Source organism: Arvicanthis niloticus, chromosome 12 (assembly GCF_011762505.2).
Source record: "Arvicanthis niloticus isolate mArvNil1 chromosome 12, mArvNil1.pat.X, whole genome shotgun sequence".
In the NCBI taxonomy this organism is placed as follows: domain Eukaryota; kingdom Metazoa; phylum Chordata; class Mammalia; order Rodentia; family Muridae; genus Arvicanthis; species Arvicanthis niloticus.
Genome location: NC_047669.1, coordinates 32,095,098 through 32,121,013, shown reverse-complemented (window position 1 = coordinate 32,121,013; position 25,916 = coordinate 32,095,098). Strand labels below are relative to the sequence as shown.

The following is a 25,916-nucleotide window of genomic DNA, read 5'->3' as shown; positions in this document are numbered from 1 at the left end:
CAAGCACAAGTCTTACAAAGTGGAGAAGGCCCAGTACATTTTCCGGCTTCAAATGTCTCTGTGGCCCATATCATCCTCTCATTTGTTTGATGCTCTGCTCCCCTTCCAACACTACCATTTTTTTTTTTTTTTTTTTTTTTGGATGTCACTGAGATCAGAAAATTGGATGGATGGATGGATGGATGGATGGATGGATGGATGGATGGATATATGGACACAAACACAGATAGACTGACAGTAAGTCATCAACCATAGATGATGTTGGTTATAAGGAAGACTTCTCTAATTTGAAGTTTGGAAATTTGTGAATTCTACATATATTTTTTTTCTGTTTTGTATTATTTTTCCTCTTAAATTCTTCCGTTTGGTTTCAATCTAGACTTCAGTCCAGTCAATAAACTATGTATCCTATCACTGGCTTGTGAGAGTAATTGTTTTAATGAGGGGTCTGACAGACTTCTCTTGGTCCCCAGAAAGCATGGCAGGAGGAATTGTGTTTATAATCAACTCTAATCCATTCTAATCTTCCACCTTAACCTCATCAAGAATTAAGTGATTGATTTTTTTGGTCTCCTGAAAGAAAATAAAGAGCTCCTGAGATGAAACTTGGCAGCCCTCCAAAGATAAAGAGACAACTGAGGTCTGGCACCATTTGTACTTGGATGTGAAACTTGTCTTGGCAATTTCCCTCCTGCCAGCTCTTAGCTCCTAATTGAACACTAGCATGATGCCAGGTCATGTTTCACAGAAGACCCAAATCACTCTTCACCTTGGTGACAGTTACCTGAAGACACAACGTGGAAAAAAACAGTATGAGGGGCCAGGTTGTTGTTCTGCATCCTGCCTCCTCTAAGGGGAAGCTTTCACTCTATAGAGCCTAAGAATACAGCCAATGGATCCCAGTTCAACATCAGGCTATGGTAATGTCTTCTTCCTGCTTACTTCTCGCAGGGGACAATGGCATGTGAGGTGCTTTTCCTGCTCATGATGGTGTCAGCCCGGATAGCTTTGTGCTGTTGGGATAAGAAAGTGAACTTTAATACATTTGTCCCTCAAACAAGTGTTCATTTGTAAGTTCTCAGTGAAGCTGGGGCTGAGTATGGAGAACAATATGGGAGCATCAAGAGAAAGCTGGCCTTCCCTGACCCCACCTCTAGTCCCCCTCGCCCTTAAACTTAGTCCCATTCCTTTGCCACTGCAGTTCCATTTCTCCCTTTGTACTCAACATTCAGAAAATGTGTCCTCCCTCATCTCTTTGTGTCTGGCATTGTCACCTTACCCCACTACATGCTCTGGTGATCTTTCTCCACTGCTGAAGCCTGCCATCAGGAGCTGCTGGCACCAGCAGAAATCTCACTGTCATTTTCTACACAGTCTCGAAGCTGCTCAGGAATCATCTCTATGTAGCCTTCTTGTCCCCATTGTCTCAGTCAGTTGTCAAGAAATCAATTCTACACTTTCTCTGGGTCTCCTCCCAGCCGTTTTTCACAACTAACATGCCAGGGACTCAAATAAAAACTTTTAGAATTTGTTAGTATTTCAATATTTGCCACAGTCTGTCTCATGATCTCCCTGTCATAGAGAAAAGACTTCTGTTAATAGTCTGGTCACTTCATCTGTGTACCAACCCAACGTCTCATTACCCAGATACTTTACTATGAATTTTCTTTTCACTTCTTGGTAAAGTAGGGTGGTCTGTACCCACCAACCATCTCCTATCCTCTCATGCATTTCAGACCCCAGAGATTTATTTTAACAACTCTAGTTATCTGTAGCTTTTGTTCTTTTTAAAGATGAAATAAACTCTATTTTAAAATAACTTTTCTCTGCTTTTGAGAATTACATACATACATAATGACATTGATTTATTCACTCCAATCTCTCTCCTCTAAGTCTCTATATCCATGCAACATCCCCTTCAGAGTTCCTGTCCCTATTTTGTGATCACCTACTCCTCCAATTAGTGCTGCCCAGATCTACGGGATCATGGGAAATCTACCAGTGGGCTCAGCCTTCAAAGAAAATGACTCTCCTTCTCTCAGCAGCTATCTTCTGCCAATAACTTCTCAGCAAAGAGTGGGACCTGAAGGAATGCCTTTCCCATCTATGCTGAAATTGTTGGATGGCTTAATCTTGTGTAGGTAACCCTAGCTGCTGTACATTCCTGAGTGTAATCATCATATCATGTCTAGAAGACAGCATTTCAGTTTTCTTTCTCCATTCTCCAGTTCTCACATTATTCTTACAAGCATATTTGGTTTTGCCATTTTTAAAATTATATATATGTACATATGTCTTTGTGGAAATGAGTGCATGTGGCTGCAGGTGCCAGCAGATGCCAGAGATGTTGAATCCCTAGATTTGGAATTACAAGCAGTTGTGAGCTCCCCAACATGGTTCTGAAAACTGAGCTGAAGTCTCCTGAAAGAGCAATACAATCTCTTTAACACTGAGCCATTTCTCCTTCCCCAAGCTCTTACAACCTTTCTATTTGTTCTACTTTAAGGCTCTCTTAGCCTTGGCATCATGGGTTGGGGATGGAGTGTCTCATTTCTGGCCGAGCTCTCAGACTCTTATTCTCAGTTATATATTTCTGCACTGACAGTTGCCCATGCAAATAAAGCTCCTTTGACAAGAACAGACCAAGTCAATGGATAGAAACATCATCTTTAGAAGCAAGACCATTGAGCATAATAACTGGAACAGGTTCAACTACAGGCTATGACCTCCTTAGCCATGGACCTTTTGACAATGTCTACAGAAAGTAGACAAAGAAATTCCAGGGAAGAATAAACACATGAGCAGGGAATGGTAAATATGTATGGAGAGGGGTATCAGGGAGCTGAGAGGAGGGATAACCCAAAGGAAGAAGGTGTGAAAAGCCGTATAAATGCATACTATCCCACAACCCAATTATAAATACATTAGGATAGTAGGCTCCATGTGATGTGAAAGGGATGAAGGGGCATGCTGCTGTCTCAAGGATTAAGCATGTATGAAGCAGGGGAATAGGGTAGAGGATGGGTTTGTGGACATGTTAACCAAAACCAAGGATACAAGGCGAAGCTTACGGACACCCACCAGCTTAGAAAGCTAATGTCAAAATATAATTTTAAAAAAATTTGATTGGAATTTTTATTGCATGGATGAACAGCACTGTTCCCAGAAGATAAGGTTCATTAAATACAATAGGAGTGGAACGCCGAGGATGATACCTTCCTATAATTTGGTGGTCAGGAAGACTCTGGAGGTCTCCAAAACAACTCAAACTAGGACACTTGCCATTGCTTCTGCACTTGCATTTCTCAGCACTTGCATCAACTGTTTGTTTCTTTTCCTTTCTTCTCTTCTCTTCTCTTCTCTTCTCTTCTCTTCTCTTCTTCTTCTTCTTCTTCTTCTTCTTCTTCTTCTTCTTCTTCTCTCTCTCTCTCTCTCTCTCTCTCTCTCTCTCTCTCTCTCTCTCTCTCTCTCTCTTTTGAGATAGGATCCCATGTAGCCTAGGCAGGCCTGGAACTCACTATGTAACACTACCTTAAATCCTCCAGCCTCTATCTCCTGATTTCTAGATTACAGGCACACACTACCAGGATTGCTTTTATTCTGGGCTAGGGTCAAACCTGAGGCTTCTGGGATGCTAGGCTATTAACTGAGTTACACTCCCAACACCCTGGTCTTTTAGTTAATAGACAACATTCCTGGTCCTCAGCCAACTTTTGGACATGCCATCAAACTTACAATTATAAGAAGAAATCCCAGACTGTGGCCCAAGAATGATTCAAATTAAACAGAACATTTTATTTTTTTTTAATCACACTGAAGCCTTGAGCCAGAGAGATCAAATTTATGCCAAAAAATATCAAGGAGACAACTTGACGATGTGTGGACTGTAGCCATATGTCAAATTTGATGTGGAGAAGAGAAATATCTCACAACTGGGTCAAAGGGGAAGGTCAGTGCTAAGTAGACACAGTAGCCATGTAAGAAGAGATGAGGGAGGTAACACATACAGAAGCACCCTTGAGTCTTTCTCAGACACACAACAGTAAATAATGTTTGTTAGGAATTTCATCACTGTAGTCACATTTTCTTTGCTGTAACCATTTTTTGAGGCATTCCTGTCTGGTCTCCATGAAGTCCCAATCGTCACTAGTACATAAACACTAAATTGCTTAGGGCACTCCAAAGGCAGAAGAGCCCAAGGTAATTATGTCATCTATTTTAGATGTTTTATGTCATGGACACTATTATACAAGGCCACTGCTGACTCCCATCAAGGCAATAAGGGACAATATGTGAAGCTGGGAGGAAACCCAACAACCAAGTCCAATATGAGAGTTTGAGGCCAGTCTAACAAGAATAGATTCATTTGGTTTTATTCCTCTTTGGTTGCCTGCCTTGTGAGGAAAGTTATGGTAACCTATGAGCACTGACTCATCCCTCTCTGGACCCCTACAACAAATATTTCAAATCATAAATATATGATGGAGACTGAGGTACTTGGCTATGCCCTCCTATCTACCACGGAGGAAACATTAACAGCTTTTCCAGAATAGCCTAAAGACACAATTGTTGAATCCTCTGAGGACAATGACAATTCTGGATGGGAGATGATGAGAGAACTCAGTCTGTAAAAGCCTGCCACATGAGCCAGAGGACCTGAGTTTGATACCCTAGAACGCATGTAAACAAACCTGGCCATAGCAGTAGGCAATTGATTAATTGGGTATGGCGGTAGGCACTCATAAGCCCAAGACTAATGGGGCAAAGGAGAGTCTCTACCACTTGCTGGCTAGCCAATCAGGCTAAATCAGTGAGCTCTGTTTTCAGGAGAGAACTAGGATTAAAAAGGAGCTACAGAAAAAGATACCCGATATGGACCTCTGTCCTACACATGTATGTGTGAACATACAGAAACGCAATCACACGCACACAATCATCAGATATAAATTTAATGAAAATATCGACATTAGTCTACACTATTTCAGGTAGTAACTTGGGCAGGTGGCTGAAGACTTTCTATCAATTTTTTTAAAGTTCTAATTTAATTTTTTTCTAGTAAAATTTGTAAAGGCAAATAATAGAGAATGTGAAGTCTCAATTTATTTTTCGAGGCATGTTTTTAAAGCAATGGATTTATTAATTCAATCTTCAATTTCTTTTATAGCCCTCCTATGTCTAACCCAGTAGTTCTGTGCATAGGGTGGCAATTTAGTTTTGGCTTTTTATGTAAGTCCTAGTAAGATCTGCCCATTAATCCAATCTCTACAGCAGGATATGATTAATTCACTCTAACATTGATTTTTAAGGTCAAAGAAAAAGCCTCCTTACAGGAGGAAAAAAATGCATTAAGGGATTATAGGCTACAACTGCCAGGACAAAGGTATTTATCCATATAATTTATTGTAATTTTCTGTTTTACACCAGCTATCACCTTCTGTATATTTCATGGAAATCTCGTATTTTATAACTTAATGGCAGACCAAATCATTTAGTGATGACCATTAAGCCTGTCTTGAGTCATTGAACTAGAAAGCTATTTTCATTTGTGTAATCTTTAGCCATTTACTACTTTACTAATGAGGAAATGCAAGCCCAGAAAAATCAGATGGTTTAGCTGTCCACCATCATCGATCTGAACAGAGGGCTATCTAGAAATGATCTTTACCTTTTACTCCTGTCCTTTGTTCTGTGCGTTCATAGACCTTGTTGTGGTATTGTTAGCTGAAGGATGAACCAGACTCTGAACTTTCCTATAGTTATCCCTTAGAGTCTTCACAGCAAACTCAGAGGACAAGTATTATCATTATCCTGATTTTAAAATCATGAAAGTAAAGTTGTGACATGCTATTAGCCAAGGTCATTCACTTAACAGCAGAGGTTAAATTTTTAGGTTAAATTTTTAATAGAAATGAAAAGATTGCTTTATTCCAAACCTCAAACTACAAACTATGCCCAATATACACAAATCATTGTTGCTTAGGAAGATAAAACTAAAATATTCTTTCTCAATTTGGCTACTGTATTTCTGAACAAAAATAGGAATTTACCTTGTAGAATTGTTGGGTTATATGATAATTTACTTTTTTTTTTTATTTTGGGGGAATTTTCATAGCTATGCTAATTTACATTTCCACCAATAGCATATAAGTCTCCTTTTTCTTGGCATCCTTACTAGAATTTATTGAGAATATATTTTAAGCAAGAAGTGAAAGGAAAGGTCTAGGATATTGAAGACAACAAATGGGGAGGAGGTTAAATGTCGATGAAGACAAATGATAGTGGGTTAAAAGTGAGGAAAATAAGAGGTTTAAACAGATCTTGAGATGGAGAGTTTTGCCTCCGTTCCTCTGTAACAACAGTGTGCATGAAGCATGTTACATGCATGCATATGAAAACAGAGGCATGCAGCATGGAGTTTTCCTCAGTGATGGTCAGCTTTTCTAAGACTTGGATATTTATTTATTTATTTATTTATTTATTTATTTTTAGTACTTGCTATGGAGAAGAAGGGGCCATGGAACATCTAGCCTGGCTTCATTGTTCATTTCCTCTATCAGAAACTTTTCAACCAGAGAGTAAAACCATTGTGTCTTCACATCATTGCACTTCTTGCTTATGACAGCACTCTTCACATTAGCAAATATGAAATCGACCTCTATGCCCTTCATTAAACAGAGAGTGTGACATATTTGCACAACAAAACACTATTCATCTACAAAAAGAATGCAACCTTGTCATTTGCAAATACATGCACAGCAATGAGGTCAGCATGAAACTAAAGTTAAACAAGACAAAGAAAGACAAATCTACATTTTATCATGCATTTAGAGAAGCCAATAAGTCAACTTTGGAGAATAGAATTGGATAATAGACACTAGAGACTAGGAAGAGAGTGGGAAAAGTACAAAAGAAATACATAAATGTGGGTCTTTTAGACCAAACTTTCTTCCCCAAACTCATCTCATTAGCCCAGGCTGTAACACTAGGTATTCACTAGGTACACACCAGATAAGCAGAACAGGAAAGCAGAATCCAGACTCCAACAGGAGCAGGCATTTGCTGTGGACACACCAGCAAAACAGGCAACACACTGCCACCACACACTGAAAATCAAAAGAGGAAACAGAAATGAAGAAACAAAACATCTACCCAACAAAGACAAATCCAGAAATTACTATCTAGACTTATAATTAATTCACACCCTGACACCTATATGCCAGCGTAAAAGCACAATCAATAAGAGCCAGTGCAATATGTCTCCACTAGAGCCCTACTAGCCTATGATAGCAGACGTGAATACCCCAGCATATCTCAAACACATGGAAAGGACCTTACAACCAACTCTATGAAGACAATGGAGGTCCTTAAAAAGGAAATGAATAAACTCCTTAAAGAAATCAAAAAAACAAACAAACAAACAAACAAACACAATTGAAGGAAATGAATTAAACCTATAAAGACACAAAATGGAAATAGAATTAATAAAGAAATCACAAAATAAAAGAATTGTATAAATGAAAAATTTGGTAATTTGAACAGAGGTACAGAAGAAAGATTCACCAACAGAGTACAAAAAATAGAAGGATCCCAGGCTTTGAAGATACTGTAGAAGAAATGAACACATCAGCCAAAGAAAATGTTAAATCTAAAAAACTCCCGACATAAAATATCCAGGAAATCTTGCATACTATGAAAAGTCCAAACCTAGGAACAGAGGAAGGAGAAGAATCCCAGTTCAAAGACCCAGGAAACATTTTCAACAAAATCATAAAAAAAAATTTCTACCCTAAAGGAGATGCTTATTAAGATATAAGAACTATATAGAAAACCAAATAAACTGGACCAGAAAAAATATTAAAAGCTGCAAGGCAAAAAGACCAAGAAATATACAAAGGCATAACTAGTAGAATTACACCTAACTTTTCAGTGGAGACACTAAAAGCTAGAAGGATCTGGACAGATGAGATTAAGTCTCTAAGAGATCACAGATGCCAGCCCAGATTACTATACTCTACAAAACCTTCAATAATTACAAAGGGAAAAAATATTTATTCCGTGATAAAGCCAAATTTAAACAATATCTACTACAGCCCTAGAGCTAGAACAAAATTTCCAACCTAATAAGGTTAACCACACCCATGAAAGCACAGGAAATAAATAATCTCACAGCAGCAAAATCAGAAGACAGGAAGCACACACCCACCATCAACAGCACCAACTCTAACAATAACAAAATAACAGCAGTCAACAATCATTGGTGATTGATACCTCTCAATATCAAGGGCATCAATTCTCCAGTAAAAAGGCACAAATTAATAGCATGGATGAAAAAAAAAAATCTACCCTTCTTCTGAATCAAAGAAACATACGTTAGCATCAAGAATAGGCATTACCTCAATGTAAAGAATTGACAAAAAAAGTTTTAAAAAAAATGAACCTAAGACACAAGCTGGTGTAGCCCTTTTAATATCTAACAAAATAGATGTTAAACCAATAGAAAAGGACACACTATATTTATCAAAAGAAAAACCCACCAATAGCATTTCAATTCTTAATATCTATGCAGATATTAATTCTTAATATCAAACAGAAGGACACACATTTTTTGTAAAAGAAATACTACTACAAGCCGGGCGGTGGTGGCGCACGCCTTTATTAATCCCAGCGCTTGGGAGGCAGAGGCAGGCAGATTTCTGAGTTCGAGGCCAGCCTGGTCTACAGAGTGAGTTCCAGGACAGCCAGGACTACACAGAGAAACCCTGTCTCGAAAAAAAAAAAAACCAAAAAAAAAAAAAAAAAAAAAACCACTACTACAGCTTAAATCATAGATTGACTCTCACACACTGCTAGTGAGCGACATCAGTATCCCATTTCCACCAATGGACAGGTCATTCAGACAAAACTAAGCAGATAAACAATAGAGCTAACACATATTATAAAACAAATGGACGTAACAGATATTTACAGTACATTTCACCCAAACACAAAAGAATATGCTTTCTTCTCTATACTGCATGGAATTTTTTTCAAAATTTCCCATAAGACTCAGACACAAAGCAAATCTGAACAGATACAAGAAAATTGAAATAAGTCTCAGCAATCTATCAGACCACATATGGACAATTGAAACAACAGAAACAACAGAAAATTTACAAACTCATAGAAACTGAACAACTCTGTACTGAATGAAAAATGAATCAAGATAGAAATAAAGAAATGAATGACTTTATAGAATTCAATGAAAATGAATAGACACTATGCCCAAACTTATGGGACGTAAGGAAAGCTGTGCTAAGAGGAAAGGTCATAACAAGAAGTGCTTAAATAAAAAAAAAAAATGGAGAAATTTCATAGTAGCAACTTAACAACACACCTGAAAACTCTATAGCCAAAAGAAGTAATCATACCCAAAAGGGGTAGATGGCAAGAAATAATCAAATTGACTGGAATCAATGAACTAGAAACAAAGAGAACAAAGAATCAACTACATAAAGAGTTGGTTCTGGGATTGGAGAGATGGCTCAATGGTTAAGAGCACTGACTGCTCTTCCAGAGGTCCTGAGTTCAATTCCCAATAACCACCTGGTGGCTCTCAAGCATTTGTAATGGGATCTGATGCCCTCTTCTGGTATGTCTGAAGAGAGAGATGGTATACTCATAATACATTAAATAAATAAATCTTAAAGAAAAAAGAGTTGGCTCTTTGAGAAAATCAGCAAGATGGACAAACTCTCATCAACACTAACTAAATGGTGGAGGCAGATTACCCAAATTAGCAAAATCAGAAACAAAAAAGGTGGACATAACAATAGACACAAAAAATTCAGAAAATTACAAGGACATACTTTAAAAACCTGTACTCCAACAAATTGAAAAATAAAATATAAAATATAAATATAAAATAAATGGATAATTTTATTGATAGATACCACTTACCAAAGTTAAATCAAGATCAGATAAACAATTTACATAGACCTATAATTCCTGATGAAATAGAAGCAGTCATTAAGAGTCTCCTAACAACGACAACAATAACAACAGCTCAAAGCCAGATTGTTTCCCCTCAGAATTCTACCAGACTTTCAAAGAAGAATTAACACCAATACTCCTCAAATGACTCTACCAACTAGAAAAAGAAAGAACGTTGCCCAATTCATTTTTATGAGCCCTCAACTAACCAGATACTCAAATCACATAAAGACTCAACAAAGAATTACAGAACAAATTCCTTTATGAACATAAATGCAAAATTATTCAATAAAATACTTGAAAATCAATCTAAGAACACATTAAAAATATTATCCACCATGAACAGAGATGCAGGGATGATTCAATAATTGAAAAATCAGGATATGTAATCTATCATACAACTGAAAGACATAAAATGACATGACTATCCCATCATATACATAAAAGGCCTTTGACAAAATCCAGCACCCTTTTGTGATAAAAGTACTGGAGAGATTAGGGATACAAGGGATATACCTAAATATAATAAAGATAATTTACAGCAAACCAATAGCTAACATGAAATTAAATTGAGAAGAGTTCAAAGCAATTCCTGTATATCAGGAACAAGACAAGGCTATCTACTTTATGTCTACTCAATATATTACTTACAGGTTTAGCTAAAGTGCTAAGAAAACTGACAGGTCAAGAGGATAAAGAACTCAAGAAACTAAGTATCAAAACCCCAAACAATTCAATGAAAAATGGGGGTAAGTTCTAAATAGAGAAATCTCAATAGAAGAATCTCAAATGGCTGAGAAGCACTTTAAAAATGTTCAATATCCTTAGCCATCAGGGAAATGCAAATCAAAACTCTTTTGAGATTCCGTCTTATGCCTGTCAGATGGATATTATCAATAACACAAGTGACAGCACATGCCTTAGAAGATGTGCAGCAAGGGGAACATTCTTCCATTGCTGATAGGAGTGCATACTTGTACAGCCACTATGAAAATCAATATATTGATTTCTCAAAAGATTGGAACTCAGTATACCTCAAGGTCCATATATATCATTCTCTTGGGCATATACTGAAAGGCTGCTCCATTCTGCTGAAAAAATAATAATAAATGCTAGCTTAATCATATTTATTCTCTATTCATAATAGCCAGGAGCTGAAAATATTTACATATGGAATATTACTTAGCTGTTAAAAATATTACATCATGAAATTCGCAGGTAAATGGATACAACTAAAAGTTCTTTTCTTTCGGGGTCATGCATGTATTTCTCTGGGAAGGGGAAATAAAATAAATTTTGTAGTAGACTGGAGTGTTGGGGACAGAAGCAAGAGGGTTCAGGTGAGGGGTGTAGGATGGAGGTACAGAATACAGAGAAAAACAGCTAGAATTCGGGGCATAGAGTTGCTAGTCTGTAAACCTAGTACTGTGGACACTTCGTGAGACCTATGAAGGTGATCCTAATGAGGACTCCTAGTAATGAGGGAAATTGAGTCTTAACTCACCATCTCTTTTAACAAGGAAAGTCTTTCAGTGGCATGTCTGAGTTTCATTTTGTTGACTTGTTGGCTAAGGGGGTCTCATGGAAATCCCAAGCAAACCAGGCTAATACTAAAGCAAAGGTTTCCTCTCCACAAACTGACAGGGGGCCCCATTGGCAAGCACAAGATCCATACAACTCATTGAACATAGGGCAGTCAAGCTGATGGCTACATGGAGCCGTCAGCCATACTGCCTGGGCTTTTTAGTGCAGAAATCTACTCTGTAGGCAAAAGAAAGAGAAATGTGTACATCAACACGGCCACAAAACTGTTGACCTATAATCTGTCCTCCCTGAAAACTATGCTAGGGCAATGGTGGCACAGAACCTGTGGGAGTGGCCAACCAATATCTGCTTTGACTTAAGGACTGCTCTACAAGAAGAAACCCATAGCCAACACCACCTGAATAACCAAGAAACAGAGACTAGATATCACAGAGACCTAAAAACAAACAAACAACCAAACAACCAAACATTACTGGTCAAAGAAAAAAGTATCAGTAAAATGGCTCCTGATTCTATTCCGTGATACTGTGCCATACCTAGTCATCATCAGCGAGGCTTCCTCCAGCAGATGGGAACAGATTCAGAGACCCACAACTAGACATGATGTGGAGAAAGAGATTGAATGGGAGGTCTTTATCAAATCACTCCCCTCACAGCTCAGGGATTCCTGTGGAAGAGGGGTTGTAAAAGCCAGGGAGGATGAGAACAAGGAGAGCAAGGCCCTCTGAATCAACTGAGCAAGGTGCATTGCATATGAGCTCATGGAGACTGAAGCAGCAAAGCCAGGGCCTACATGAATCTACACGAGGTCTTCTGCATACATATTATAACTATTAGCTGAGTGTTTTTGTGGGACTTCTGACTGTGAGAACAAGTGGATCTCTGATTCTTGTGCCTGCTCTTGAGACTTCTTTCCTCTTTTGGGTTGCCATGTCCAACTCCAGTATGATAGTTTTTGCTTCATCTTATCATATTTTATTTTGTCATGTTTGGTTGTTGCCCTTGGAAGTCTATTCTTTTCTAATGAGAGATAGGAAGGGAGTGGCCATAAAGGACAGGGGAGGTGGGGAGGAACTGGAAGAAGTGGAAGAAGAGGAAACTATAATCAGGATGATTGTGTGTGTGTGTGTGTGTGTGTGTGTGTGTGCGCGCACCTGTGCGTGTGTGTGCATGTATAATATGTATATATTTGTATAATTGTATAAATGTATATTGATAAAATGTATAAAAAATAAATTTTCAAAAAAATTGAATTAAAAAGTATGTTTTGAATAAAAATGAAAAAAATTCATAAATGTACTACAAAAATCAGTTGAGTAAACAAATGCTTCTTGCTTTTTTTTTTTTTTTACACAATACCTTAAAATATAGTTCAAAATTACTGGACATAAAATGTCCAGTACATAAATAATTAATGACTAAACTAAATGAATTCAAATGTTTGCTATATAGTTCAATTAATCTACATTTTATACACTATTGTATCATGTAACCCATAAATATGTATTATTTAAAAATAATAATTGACACTTTTACAAGTAAAAAATGAAACTATACTGTGAACACAGATGAAGTGAGGACAATGAGTATAAATAGGGATAGAATTAGATTTAAAAATATCTTCTGTTCTTCTATACCACAGAGGGACAACTATTGTAGATAGTAGTTAATTGGATATTTCCAAATGGCCAGCACATATTTTGAATGTTTGAAATATAAGAAAATTATATATGGTTGGGATGATAGACATGTGTGTAACCTTATCTTGTAACTGTAAATTGTACATATATGTTAAAATGTCACACTGTGTGCTATAACATGGAACTATGTGCTGACTGAAAATAAAAAATATATTTAAAATTATCCTAATATGATCAGAGTTTCGCTTAATTTCTTACTACTCAATATCTGCTAGCCATCTTCACTTCTGTTAATTTTTTAAAAAGAATCACTTCTAGTTTGCAAAGCTTTTAGCCTTCTCTTTTTGTGTTTAACTTCTTACAGTGAAGGATAAGGGCTTCCTTTTCTTCTCTTCCATAATTTCAGAAGTGTGGGTCTCCTATAGGCCTGCCTCTGAGCTAGCTAGATTATGGATGGTTTATTTCAGTAAGGGCTTATCTTAGATCAGGAGCCCTGGAGAACAAAGTGTTCTGGTTTAAATGGAAACTGTCCCCCACTGACTCATGGATTTGAACACTTTGCCCCCAGTAGATGCTGCTGTCTAGGAAGATTATGGACTCCTAGGGGGTGGAGCTTCACTGGAGAAAGTGTGTCACCCAGGGTGGGTCTTGAGCATTTAGAGCATAGCACCACTTCCTGTTCACTCTGCTTCATGAACACAGATGCAGTAGGACAGTCAAGTCCCCTTGTCCTACCACCATGTCTTTCTTCCCTGTAACATTTGTGTTTTCCATCTCAGTAAACTGTAAACCTACCCAAACCCCTTCTCCTTTCGGTTGCTTGTGTTGTGGTGCTTTTATCATGACAACAAGAATGGAACACACTTAGTGAGCCTCCTCGTGTTCAAGAATTCACTGAGGACTGCTCTCAGGAACAATACTTCTTCAAGCGAATGAGGGGAGCAAGACAGAGCACCAAGAGATCTTGTTCTGTATTAACAGTGCTACAGAGCCTTACTGTAGCATCACTCAGGAGCACAGCAGACACTTTGTAGTTTCCATAAGCAAGACAAGTACCCAAGCCATTGTGCTTGGCCTGTAACTGTTCACTTACTAACTGTGGGGTGTTTTCACAGGGGAAGCATTAACTTGGGAAGGCCGCTTTCTGTAGAGAAAAAAAAAATTCTTGGAAAACAGCTGAACGGTGAGTCACATAACTTGCTAAAATGAAGGATCGGTCTGAATTTTAGAACTCCTCTTCATGATCGTATGGACATTGTGATAGGAGAGTATTATATTGTTTTAATAGAAGGGTCATTATCTTAGAGTTTTACTGAAAATTATTCATATAGGACCCATTTCAGATCCATGACTGTTCTGAGTATTGTGGATAGAGCAATCAGGGTGGCTTATCATACACACTCTATGTCTCCTTTCTTGGTAAAGGCCATGCTGCCCTTACAGTGTAGACAGCACTGCCAACCAGCAGGCACCTTCCGACATTGACAAGGATAACAGCAATTCTAAACACGTCTTCTGCCTCCCTTTTTAAAAATCAGAATAATTGATTATGTTTTTTGACAATTTAATACATGTACACAATATATTCTGATTACCTTCTCTCCTCTTTTATTGTCTTCCTGTTTCTATCAACCCCTCCTCCATACCTGTCCTTTTCCCAAATTTATGACTTTGCTTTTGTTCTGTGATCCAAGACCATCTATGTGACTGATTGGACCTATCTATTGATGCTCAGTGAGGTCACCAGTGGGCACACAACTGAATGCAATGACTCTCCATCTCTCTCAATCTTTCTATGCAAATCTATGCAAATACTTTAGCATCCAGGTTTGGGGTCTCTTGAGTTCCTCCTTCACCCATGCCTGACTATTGGAAAACCCATTCTTATACAGACCAATGATGCATTCTGCCTCCCTTTTTTCTCATTCATTCATTCATTCAACTTGCCTATGCCCACCCTGTTTATCTTTTTAAATGTTTCTTTATGTTAAAGTAATTATGCAGGTGCTGGAAAAACAAACAAGCACACAACAACAAAACAAACCCTATACTAATTTCCAAGTGGAGAAGAGAAGAGAAGCCATGCTCCATAGCTTAGACTTGAACGTTCTCTGTATTCCACACTTGCCTTCTGTAGCTTTTTGCCTCATTCAACAACTGCTTCAAACAGCTTACACACACACACACACACACACACACACACACACACACACACACACACACACCATCTGCCTTGAACTTTAGTGCTCCCAAGTATTGGTGTCTCCTACTTCCTCTGCCTGGAATAACTCGCCCAGCAATGTCTTCCAGGATGACTTCTGTAGCATAAGGCCAATTTCAGATTCAATACATGAGATGATCCTGGTCACTCCCTCCCTAGGCCTCTCCCCCTTTCTTCCTCAAGTCCTGTGTCACTCAGGCAGAGTTTTATATTACCCCAGTGTAACTTTAGATTGGTTTGTTTGTTTCATTTTGTGACACACAAGGATGTTCTTTCCTGAGAATAATGTCAAGTTTCTTGAGAACAAAGCCCATGATTTTCCCATTATATTTAAAATGACCTAGAGGTGTGTGTCTTTAGTAATCCCTGAAAGGTCACAATAAATACATTTTAATTAACTGAATCCTTAAGTGCTATGTTTTCAAGCACACTGGGATATGCTCACAAAAGTATAACACTTCAAATAATTTATTTGAGTAGATAAAAAAAAATCTAGTTATATTTGAGTCAATCACTGTAGAAATCACAAAAACGAGTTTGCCCCTTGTTCACCTTTCCTCTTCCAAAGCATCTTCTTCCAATTAAGTAATTTACGTAGTCTGTTTAAAACTTTGTCCAAATACAGTTCTGGCTTGCTTCTCTAGCAGAAATGAATATGTGTTCTAGCTCCCCTTTGTAAATAATCGCATTTGCCTCTGAAGTTCAAGAAGTTCAAGGTTGCTCTTCGCATTGTGAAACTGATGGCTTCTGTTTCATACGCAGCAGGCTACAATATAAGGCAGAAGAAAGGCTGTGCAGTTTGGGATTTGGTAAGCAGAGAGGATAATGGAAAAGATTGATATGGCTTCATAGAAGAGTTATTTTTAAGTACAGAGAATGCATATCCCCCTGCTGAAAAGGCCTTTAGAAAATATTACCAAGACAGAAAAGCTGGGGGTGGGGGTGGGGGGGCATTTCGACCACCTGGGATAGCCATTCTGGTCTGCAGGCTGTTGCTGCCACCTGCTGCAAGCAAGCAGCCATGGAGGGGCTGCCACTTGACTTGTCACTTCAGAATACCAGATGCATTCAACTCATATGCCACAGGCATCTGAGAATTGTCTTCTCTAAGAGTCTAGATGTATCTCAAGTGAAAATTGGCAAAATCTGATGGGTTTAGGCCACAGAAATTCCTAGGTATTAGAATCATGAACCATGAGTCAAATAAATAGCTAGCTAAGACAGACTGGACCAGCAGCCACCTATAAGTGCCTCTAATAAACCACCCTAGCAAGAGGCAGGGATTCTGTTAAAAGTGAGCCTCTAGCTCTGAAAATCACACTCTCTTGTTTTCTCATTTTAATGAAATAGGAATCTAAATATTCCAGGTAAGAATTCAGCAAATTTGGGTTTTTATTGGATTTTTACGGCAGATGTAGTAAGAGATGACAAGTTCCTCTCCAAATATATAATCTGTCTTCATCTGTCTAATAAGGACACCAAATCTCAGATCAGAATCTTTTCTAACACATCTCCTGGCAGGCTTTATTAAGTCCCATCACTGACTTACCAGAATTCCCTGTTGCAATGAAGAAAGGCACCCTGAGCACTTCCATCACTTCCTGTCCTCCCTTCAAGGATCTGAACTGCTAACCCTCCCTGGATAAGTCATCAGGACTACCTGACTTAACATACCCTCTGATGCACTGTATAGTTAGTTCTTTATGGGGTTTGGATTAGCTAGATAAAGCTCTTAGACCTTCATCTAAAAAGACCCCGACTATGACAGCAAGCAATTCCCCCATTTGGCCCCAAACTGACTAGGACAAGGGGTGGGGAAGACTCCCTCACTTTTCCCTTCCACAGAAATGCGGGTTTACTTACAAGGAACTAGACAATGGATTCAGTTGGATAGCTGACATTACTCCTGGTTATTCTTCAGTGTTTATTAAAATCAAATATGTTAACCATTGTTCTTTCACCCTGGAGCTATTCATATATATATATATATATATATATATATATATATATATATATATATATATATATATGAAACTATTATCTTATGATTGGACTGAAACGCTATTACGAGAGGCAGCAAGCTCGTGTTTGCTAAATGACTGTGTTCTTGAAAGGAAATGTATAAAAAGCACAAGGGACCGCTCTGCAAGATTTCCTTTGTTTCGATTTTAGAAGCAGCTTGACTGACAAAGAGACTGAAGGAGAGAATCTTGGAATATGGAAACGTCTTTTAAAGGTGAGACAGACGAGAGGTTTCAGAGAACAGTTTCCACATTGTTCTTGTGAAGGTTATACTTAGCCCTGAACCACACACTACTTTCCTGTCTGCACTTCATTTCCTGGGGACTTGCCCAGCGATCAACAGACCCAGCCTTGTGGTAGAGTTGAGGGTTTTGAGCACGAATAGGGTAGCTAGAGTTTGCTTAGCTAGAGACAGCAATTGCCTCCTGTGATCATTACAGAAATGCTGGCGTGAGCGCTTCGGGAGACAATGGGGAGAAAATGGACATACTCTGTTGTTTACGCCATCATCCAGATGCAGTTTTTCAGGGGTAAGACTTCCGGTAACGCTGGTCTTTTCAGATGGCTGCTTTGGGACCCTTTGCTCCTTTGAAATGCTTCAAGACTGCTGCAGGAGTCATCACTAAAGCACAAGCTGTTGCTAAGGTTTTCAGTTAGCTACTTACGTGACAGCTACAAGAAGGATGCTAGAGTCGATACAGGATTCCTAATGAGCAGCACTAACCCTAAGAAGGGAACAAACAGCGCCATTGCTCTGGCTTCATTGCCTGGCTTCACCATTTCTCCTCTTCAAAGAGTCTTGAGTTAGGGGAAAATGGTGTGTATTGGAAGGGTAATGTTCCTGGATCATTATAAAGACAACTGCAGAAAACTAAGACACCCTACAATCATGTCCATGGTCAGAAAGCCTTGATCAGCTTTTAATCTTCTCTCAAGCGTTTCTTTTTTCAAATTAACAAGTGTCTCTCCTCGCTAATACCGATGCCATTGGTGGTTGGATTTATGTTGAGTTCTAACTCAGTCACATACAAGGAGTACCTTGGAAAGCCAAGCAGAGTCCTTTATGACCATGGGAAACAGAACCTAAAAGGCCCATTTCAAAATGGAAGGAGAAAAGCTTAGTCCTGAACGCCACAGTACAAGATTAGTTCGGAAAGCCTGAGTTTCTAAAGAATTAGCTGTGTATGGCTATGAAGATTGTAAGAGTTTCTGAATCAAAGACACATTGGAAGTGGTGATCTAGACAGGCTCAGAGGCGTGTTATTGAAGGTTCACTCCTGGGAAATTACACTCAGATGTGTAACCTCTGTGTACACAAACTTTGTGCGTCCACAAACATATAATAATTCCTATCCATCAAGTGCCTTTGTTTCTTCTTAGCAGCTTGTCGTCTTTTTATCCATTCCCTTTGTTTGCTCTGGGGGACTTGTCACAATAATGTATTGCTTCTGTAATGGTAAATTTGAAAAGGGCATCTGAAGCCTTTCTGAAAACTTATCAAAGGCTTAGTGCCGAACAAATTTTGAGTGGTCTGTACCATGAAGTCAGGTTGCTGATGGGAGAATCTTTTATATCTAGCTTCTCATGAGATGGTTAGAGATGATACCCTAGGGAACATCTACCTGAGGCATCTGTTCCTTTCTCCTTGGGAGATGTAACTACATGGAGATGAAGGTCCCTTCATCCCCAGAGAGAATGTCAAGTTTCTTTTTCTACTCAGCCAGACTGAATATAGGAGGCAGTTTGTAGTTATGAAGTTAATGTTAAAGGAAAACTACAGATGTGACTAACTGTGAAGAGAATTCATCTTCTCTGAGGGGAGTGCATCTCTGAATGCTCTACTTCATTTCCCACTGCTTTTCTTTCCTTTCTGAGAAGGGAGCATAACAATATTATCTTATGAAGCAGGAAGATTAAAAAGATAGTATATACAAAAGCCTCTGGTAAGCACATAGTATTTTAAAATAAAAGCCACTTAATTATAAAGAACTTACAAATAAAGTTTGAAAAACAACTACTGTACTTAGACTAGTTATTACAGATGTTGATGCAGAAAGGTCAACAATATTTATGTGTATTAACAACTTCATGCTAAGTTTGCTGGGGCACGTCTGTCTTTAAACAGACTTTATGAGGGTGAAGAGGGGGTTCAGCAGTTAAGAACACTTGCTGCTCTTACAAAGTTTGGTTCCCAGTACCCACATCTAGCAACTCATACCTAGCTGTAACTCCACTTCCTGAAGGATCTGTAGGCATCTGCATTCACATTCACATGCAGACAGATACTCATATATATAGTTTAAAATATAATAAAAATCAGTCTTCAAAGGCACTTAACTTTATTGATAGTCAGAGACCTTCAGTTATTTTTTGGACAAACCAACAAACAGAAATATATACTTGTCAATAGTTTCCTCTATTTATCTTTAAACACACACACACACACACACACACACACACACACAGTGCACAACCTAAAGGGGCACTCCAGGGGAATAGTGCAAACTGATTATTCATGTCCTTCCTTTCCAGGAGTATGGGAAGAGCTATTCAATCCCAGAGATAATGTGTATGCTCTACCTGGTTCTGATGTCAACTTGACCTGCCAAACAAAGGAGAAAGACTTCTTGGTACAGATGCAGTGGTCCAAGGTCACAAATAAGACTGACTTGATTGCTGTTTATCATCCCCAATATGGCTTCTACTGTAAGCAGGGGCATGACTGTGAGTCACAAGTGGCTGCCATAAAAATTCTGAAGGGGGTAACACATTGGATTCTATACTTAAGGAATATTTCTTCCACCCTCAGTGGAAAGTATGAGTGCATCTTTACTCTGTATCCAGAAGGCATCCAGACTACAGTCTACAACCTCATTGTGGAGCCCTGTGAGTATAACTTTCCCAAGGAAGGCCTTCTCTGTTTTCATGTACCTTTCATCCATTTAGCAAATACAGGAAGACAGGAGCCATGTGCTACATTTGGTATTTGTAGGTAAAAATGGCTGGGGAACTGAAGGGTTCCTCACCCCAGTCTGTGTTTAGTTGGCTGGGTTCCTCCAGCTGGAAGTTAGTCCCGGCTGCTCACTAAAGGCCTCTCCACGGTTTATCACAGCACGGCCCCAACACATGAGGAAGTCTTTGGGTTTCCAAAATGGGTTTATTGGCATGACGGATGGTGGATGGTGGATGGATCTGGATGTGTGCCCACAAACCCCAGGGCAGACCTGAGTTAAATAGGGAAAGAGAGAGGGGGGAGGGGCTGGGGAGGAATGCTTATTTGGCTCCACCCCCTGGCTTCAGGTACCTCATTAGTATGTAAATCTCTCTAGGGCCTGGGGCCTGTTCATCAAGCCCTCCACCTGTGTACAAGACTGAAGGTCGCAGGTTGAATGGAGATTAGACCTCACCTGTGAGTCAGGCCCCAAGGGTATTGAACACACAAAGACTTAGGAGAAAGAAACATTATCTGATAAGGAAAGTAGCACAGATCAAATAATGCTACAGATAAATATAAAAGTTGCAACAGTGGTAAGTGTTAATAACAAGAACTACAATAGTTGAGAGCATAGCAGAGTCCAGGGAAATGGTCCTTGAGAAAGGAACACCTAAAGAATGAGGAATGAGTAGCCATTACTGCAATTTAGAAGAAATGGGGTTTGTGAGTGACCTAGAAATGGGGTGGAGACAGCCATGGGACATCTTTTGCAAAGTTTAAGAATATGAGAATGAATATGCACATAGGGATACAGTAGAGACACAGTGAGGACACGATCATGCAGGACTTTGTTGGCTATGCTCAAGGCTATGACTTCTACATAAGAATCAAACAAAGAGATGCAATGTTTTTCAACAAGAGGTTAAGATGACATTTGTAGTTTATGTTCATGTTATAAAGAGATGACCCTGGCTTCAGTAGAAAAATGTCCTTACAGTGGACAAGAAAAATATGATGAGAACAGATTAGAAGATCAATTTTGACTGTCCAGAAGAAATATAATGGGAGTCTGGCAGATATGAAAGGGAACCTATACATTTTACATACCGAGTATAGAATACACATGATCATAGAGTGGATGTAGAACAAGGACACTGAGTGAAGAAGGAAGATACTTAGAAGGCAACATTGGACTTCTGCATAGCGGTGCCAGCATGTGGGATACAAGATGAAGAAACTAGAGTAACTTTTTGAGTGAATTTACAAAAGTGAATCTGGATATTTACTAGAGGGCAGGGAAATGGGCCATCGAAGCTCCTAAAAACTAAGGAGCATTCAGACTGTTCAGGATTCAAGGGCCTGCATTCATGATGGAGCCCTGAATTTAAGCTCTACACCCATTCTGCCTAGAAATGAAGTTGACTTGGGGCCTGTCTTGTAAGTTCTCTGAACCTGTTTTGGAAGTTACTCTGCTAATATCTGTTCTACGTGACCCAGTTCTAAGGTAAAATGATTTCTATTCCTACTAATGGGAATAGATGACAATAAAAACCAGCAAATGGAAAGTGCATATGGTAAAAGAACAACAAAAACTAGCTCAGGAAAGGCTTGCTGCAGAAGACATGGGGCGGCCTTGACACACAGCAGGTATGGCATTTTCAGCTCCTCTCCATGTCTAACTCTTGCTGCTCCGAGACAAAGATATTCTGATCATCTCAGGGTAAGGTAGGATTCCATCAAATGGAGCAGAAGACGACTTCAGATCAGTTGACAATGGCATAGGTGGAGTGTGGTTAAAATAAAGCAAGACTTTTTGAAAACTACACTTAGCTACAGGTACTTTGGACTCAGGTAGTCAGCAGTAACCTGGATATGCAACTTACTATAGACATCATTCAGTGCTACTATACAATCATTTCAGGTCTCTAAGCTTTTGGTTTTTTACATAACAAGTGTTAATTACTCTAGTTCCTCCTTCATGGGTACCATTATCTTGATAATTATATAAGGTAATCTGTGAAAAGCACTTACTTTGGTTTCTATTAAAAAGTATGAGGTTGGCTATATAGAGATGTCTTAGCAGTTAAAAACACTTGTTTTTCTTGCAGAAGACCTAAGTTCAATTCCTAGCATCCATATGATGGCTTACAGCCAGTTATAACTCCAGTTTTGGAGATCCTGATGCTTTCTTCTGACCTCCTCAGGTACCAGGCACACATATGTATGTACAGGCAAAATCCACATACATAAAATAATAAATGTATAAATAAATAAATAAATATTCAAAATAAGATAGGAGTTTTGAAAAATGGTTGGTGGTAGTAGTAGTAATACAGGGAGTAACTTTATTTTTCAATTCTTATGAAAAAGATTTAAATTTTTTCTTTGTAAAGTGGTCTAATTTGGACTCCAATGAGATTGTCAGACATTAACACAAGTACACCTTGACTTTGGATTTAGACATAGTTTGGTATATTGTGTCAATCCCAATAGATTATGCTATCACAACTCTGAGAATCTGATCAATACTCCACTGAGAAGTGGCCACACAGTTGTACCTGCCATCCCTGTACTTAAAAACTACCACCATCCATCTTCTGGACCACTGGGATATATGCTATAAAAGAGACAATATATTATGAAGCCAAAAACAAAAAGGTAGTATTATTCAGAAGTGAGTGACATTGACTTTAAGAAAAGAGCAAGCAATACAAGGTAGTTAAGTCTGTAACCACTGAAACTGTAAATAGATGGAGAATCAGAGCCATAGTTATGTTTTCTGTGGTTGGAAATTTTCCAGTCTTCTTTCTGAGCTTTTGCTGTTGATGCTCCAGGTCAGATGGGGAAACAACAGTGTTAAAAACTGGGTGTTAGTATTCAGTATCTGGTACAAAAGGATTACAATTTATTAAAAATTAAAAACAAAGAAGAGAAGAAAAAAGTAGGTACAAAAACTGAGGCTTAAAATGGAGCTGAGGAGTTAAGAGTTTAGCCTAGAGGAGCAGAGGCATTCTCTGGCGTGTTATCTTTCCACTGTACCCATTGTATCAAGTTCCCCATTGAGCTTCTGCAAGACATTCATGTTTCTAATCCAGATGAGTAAGCAAGCCACACATATTAAGTGTAAAAGAAAAGTATGAAGAACATGAACAAGTGTAAACTGAAGTGATACAGGAGAGACTAGGAGACTCGGAGGTGATGGGGTTCATCACCTCTTCCTGTTTCCTTCCTCTTGTCATTTGAGTCATTCTTTCTGGTCATTTACAGAACCAGAAATGTCTAAATTCTGTTCTTGAATCCCCAAGGGCTCAACAAAGAAAGGCAGCTAGCTGATCTCTTTTCATAATATTTTGTCCCTGTGTGTCTTAGTGTATGCAGAAGCTGTGGATATAAATGGAAATCTGATGAATAATTAATTTGGTATTTGCTTTATTTTCATTTCAATTTAATGTTTCTCCCTCAATCAAGAGTCTTTGAGTTATTTGAAGACACATATAGCTCCCTGAGTTAGTCCTTGGTTTATAATAATCTACATTTCAGAAATTTGAGTGCTACTTTGTCTATAGTTCTTCAGATAATACTTTTTTAACATATGAAAAAAGTAGTTATTACAATGAATTATAAGAGTACAGCATGTTTTAAGTTCACAAATTGCAATCAAAGCCCAGAGGTTATTAATGTTGCCAGAAGCAAGAGTAGTAGAGAAAGAAGTAGATAAAGATGTAGCACTAATACAGGCAGAAGAAATACATGGATTTGTGTGGAGCTTAGTGACACAGTGTCTGCCCAGCCTGGAGGAGCACGGAGTTTCATCGCCAGCACTACAAGAAAAAGCAGAGTGATGATAGTGATGGATAGGAATTTCTAATCTTGGAAACATAATGATGAACACTTGTAGTTGCTTGCACAAGATCAAACCAGTCAACATTCCAGCATGCATGGGAGAGCCGGGCAAGCTTCTACTCTTAGCTGAGAAGATACTGACAGGAAGAGTTAGTTTTCTTTAAGATGGGCCTTGGTACATAGATTATGCTTCAGGGAATGGCCCCACACCTATATGTAGATATAAACAGCACAAATTGGACCCTTGCTTAGAAAAATAATTTAGAAGAGGGCACAAACATGGCAAAGGAAGTGGGAGGTGGATCAGGGAGGTGTGGGGAAAGAAAATAGTTAAAACACCACATTGTATTGGTCTATGAAATTAGCAAAGAGCTTTTACATTTATTTAAATATTAACAGATATTGTTATATTAATAATAGCAAATCATTAATAAAATATTATTGAAAATAAATGAACACATAGTTTCAGAACTGTAAAGAAAGAAGGATTATAAAAAGGTAGAAACAAGGACAGGCATTAAATAGTGGCACCATATAAAGACATGCAAGCCAAAGGATACAGCATGTGAATGTTGAGCTTATCACCATTTTCCTTTTAAAATATAAAAAAGTCAATAAAAGAAGAAAACTCAATATTGATAAGCTAAGTCTTACCTATGTAGTTAAGCTCTCTGAAGACTAATTTGTCATTGAACCTGAATACTAACTTTTATCAATGTCTTGTGTGCAGTCATTGTCCATCAAATAGTTTATGAGAGATTTTATTGCTAAGTATAAGGGATTCGGGGTTAGATGCGGTGATGTGGGTTGCAGACAAGACAGCCTATCCTGTAACATCTCTAAGCTCAGTAGAAGGAACAGATATTAATTAAATGTTAAACAGCAACAGTGAGGAGTTCTGGTGCAGGGAGGGAGTAGGCACTGTATGAGAAGGTGTCTTGGGGAATTCAGGAAATGTTTCCTGGATCCCACACATCCCCTAGAGCAGTTATCAACTAAGAGATGGAGGACCCAGAAATTATCACTAGCAGAAAGGCTATGTGCAGGCTCTGTGGTGCAGGAACTACATCAACCTTGGGATTCTAAAAAGAATTATGACTAGAGCAAAACGAATGCAGTTAAAGCAACTGAAAGCAAGGCTAGTGAACAAGAGTAGTGTAGGCAGGAGCCACAGAAACTAATTGAAGTGACTTTGCTTAATACTTTTCATTTTGCATTTCAAATATGGGGTGGTTTTTATTTGTTTGTGTTTTGTTTGCTTTGACTAAGATCTAGGGAATGAATTGAGGAAAAGCAGAAAGGATAGTGTGAGTTCGCCTGAGTTAGAAAATGATATAATACCAGAAATGGAGAGGAGACATGAAGGTCACTCTGAGTAGAGTGGCAAGAGATGGATGGAGAGCAATATCCAAACCAGAGCCATGTTAGGTAGATCATCCGTAATATCTACTGGTATACTGCATATGTGGCAATTGAAATTCAAAGCATTGCCAAGCATGATACTTCGGTTTTCAGAATGTGGAACTCACTCACTGTGTGTTAGGGGACGCTGTAATCTGACCAGATTGTTCAGAGATCATTTGAGTTCTATATCTATGTTCGGCTTAGGCAGAAAGTTGAGAAAAATGACATGTACACAGCTGACTATGCTGCTCCTCAGCTTGCTCAGAAGCCTAAGTAAAATTACAATTTTAGTACATTTTCAGAGCATAGGGTGCAACTGAATTTCTAGATGTGAAAG

The 25,916-nt window shown here is 38.6% G+C and overlaps 1 protein-coding gene across 1 annotated transcript in view; it reads left to right on the top strand.

The window, feature by feature from the left end:
- The first annotated feature begins 17,809 nt into the window (after positions 1-17,809).
- Cd96 (CD96 molecule) overlaps positions 17,810-25,916 on the top strand; it is a 29,351-nt gene continuing 21,244 nt past the window's right edge. Inside the window, exons 1-2 of the mRNA XM_034514858.2 lie at positions 17,810-17,927; positions 19,930-20,283. Coding sequence (XP_034370749.2) covers positions 17,867-17,927; positions 19,930-20,283 — 415 coding nt within the window. The 5' untranslated portion in view covers positions 17,810-17,866. The remainder of the gene's footprint in view (positions 17,928-19,929; positions 20,284-25,916) is intronic.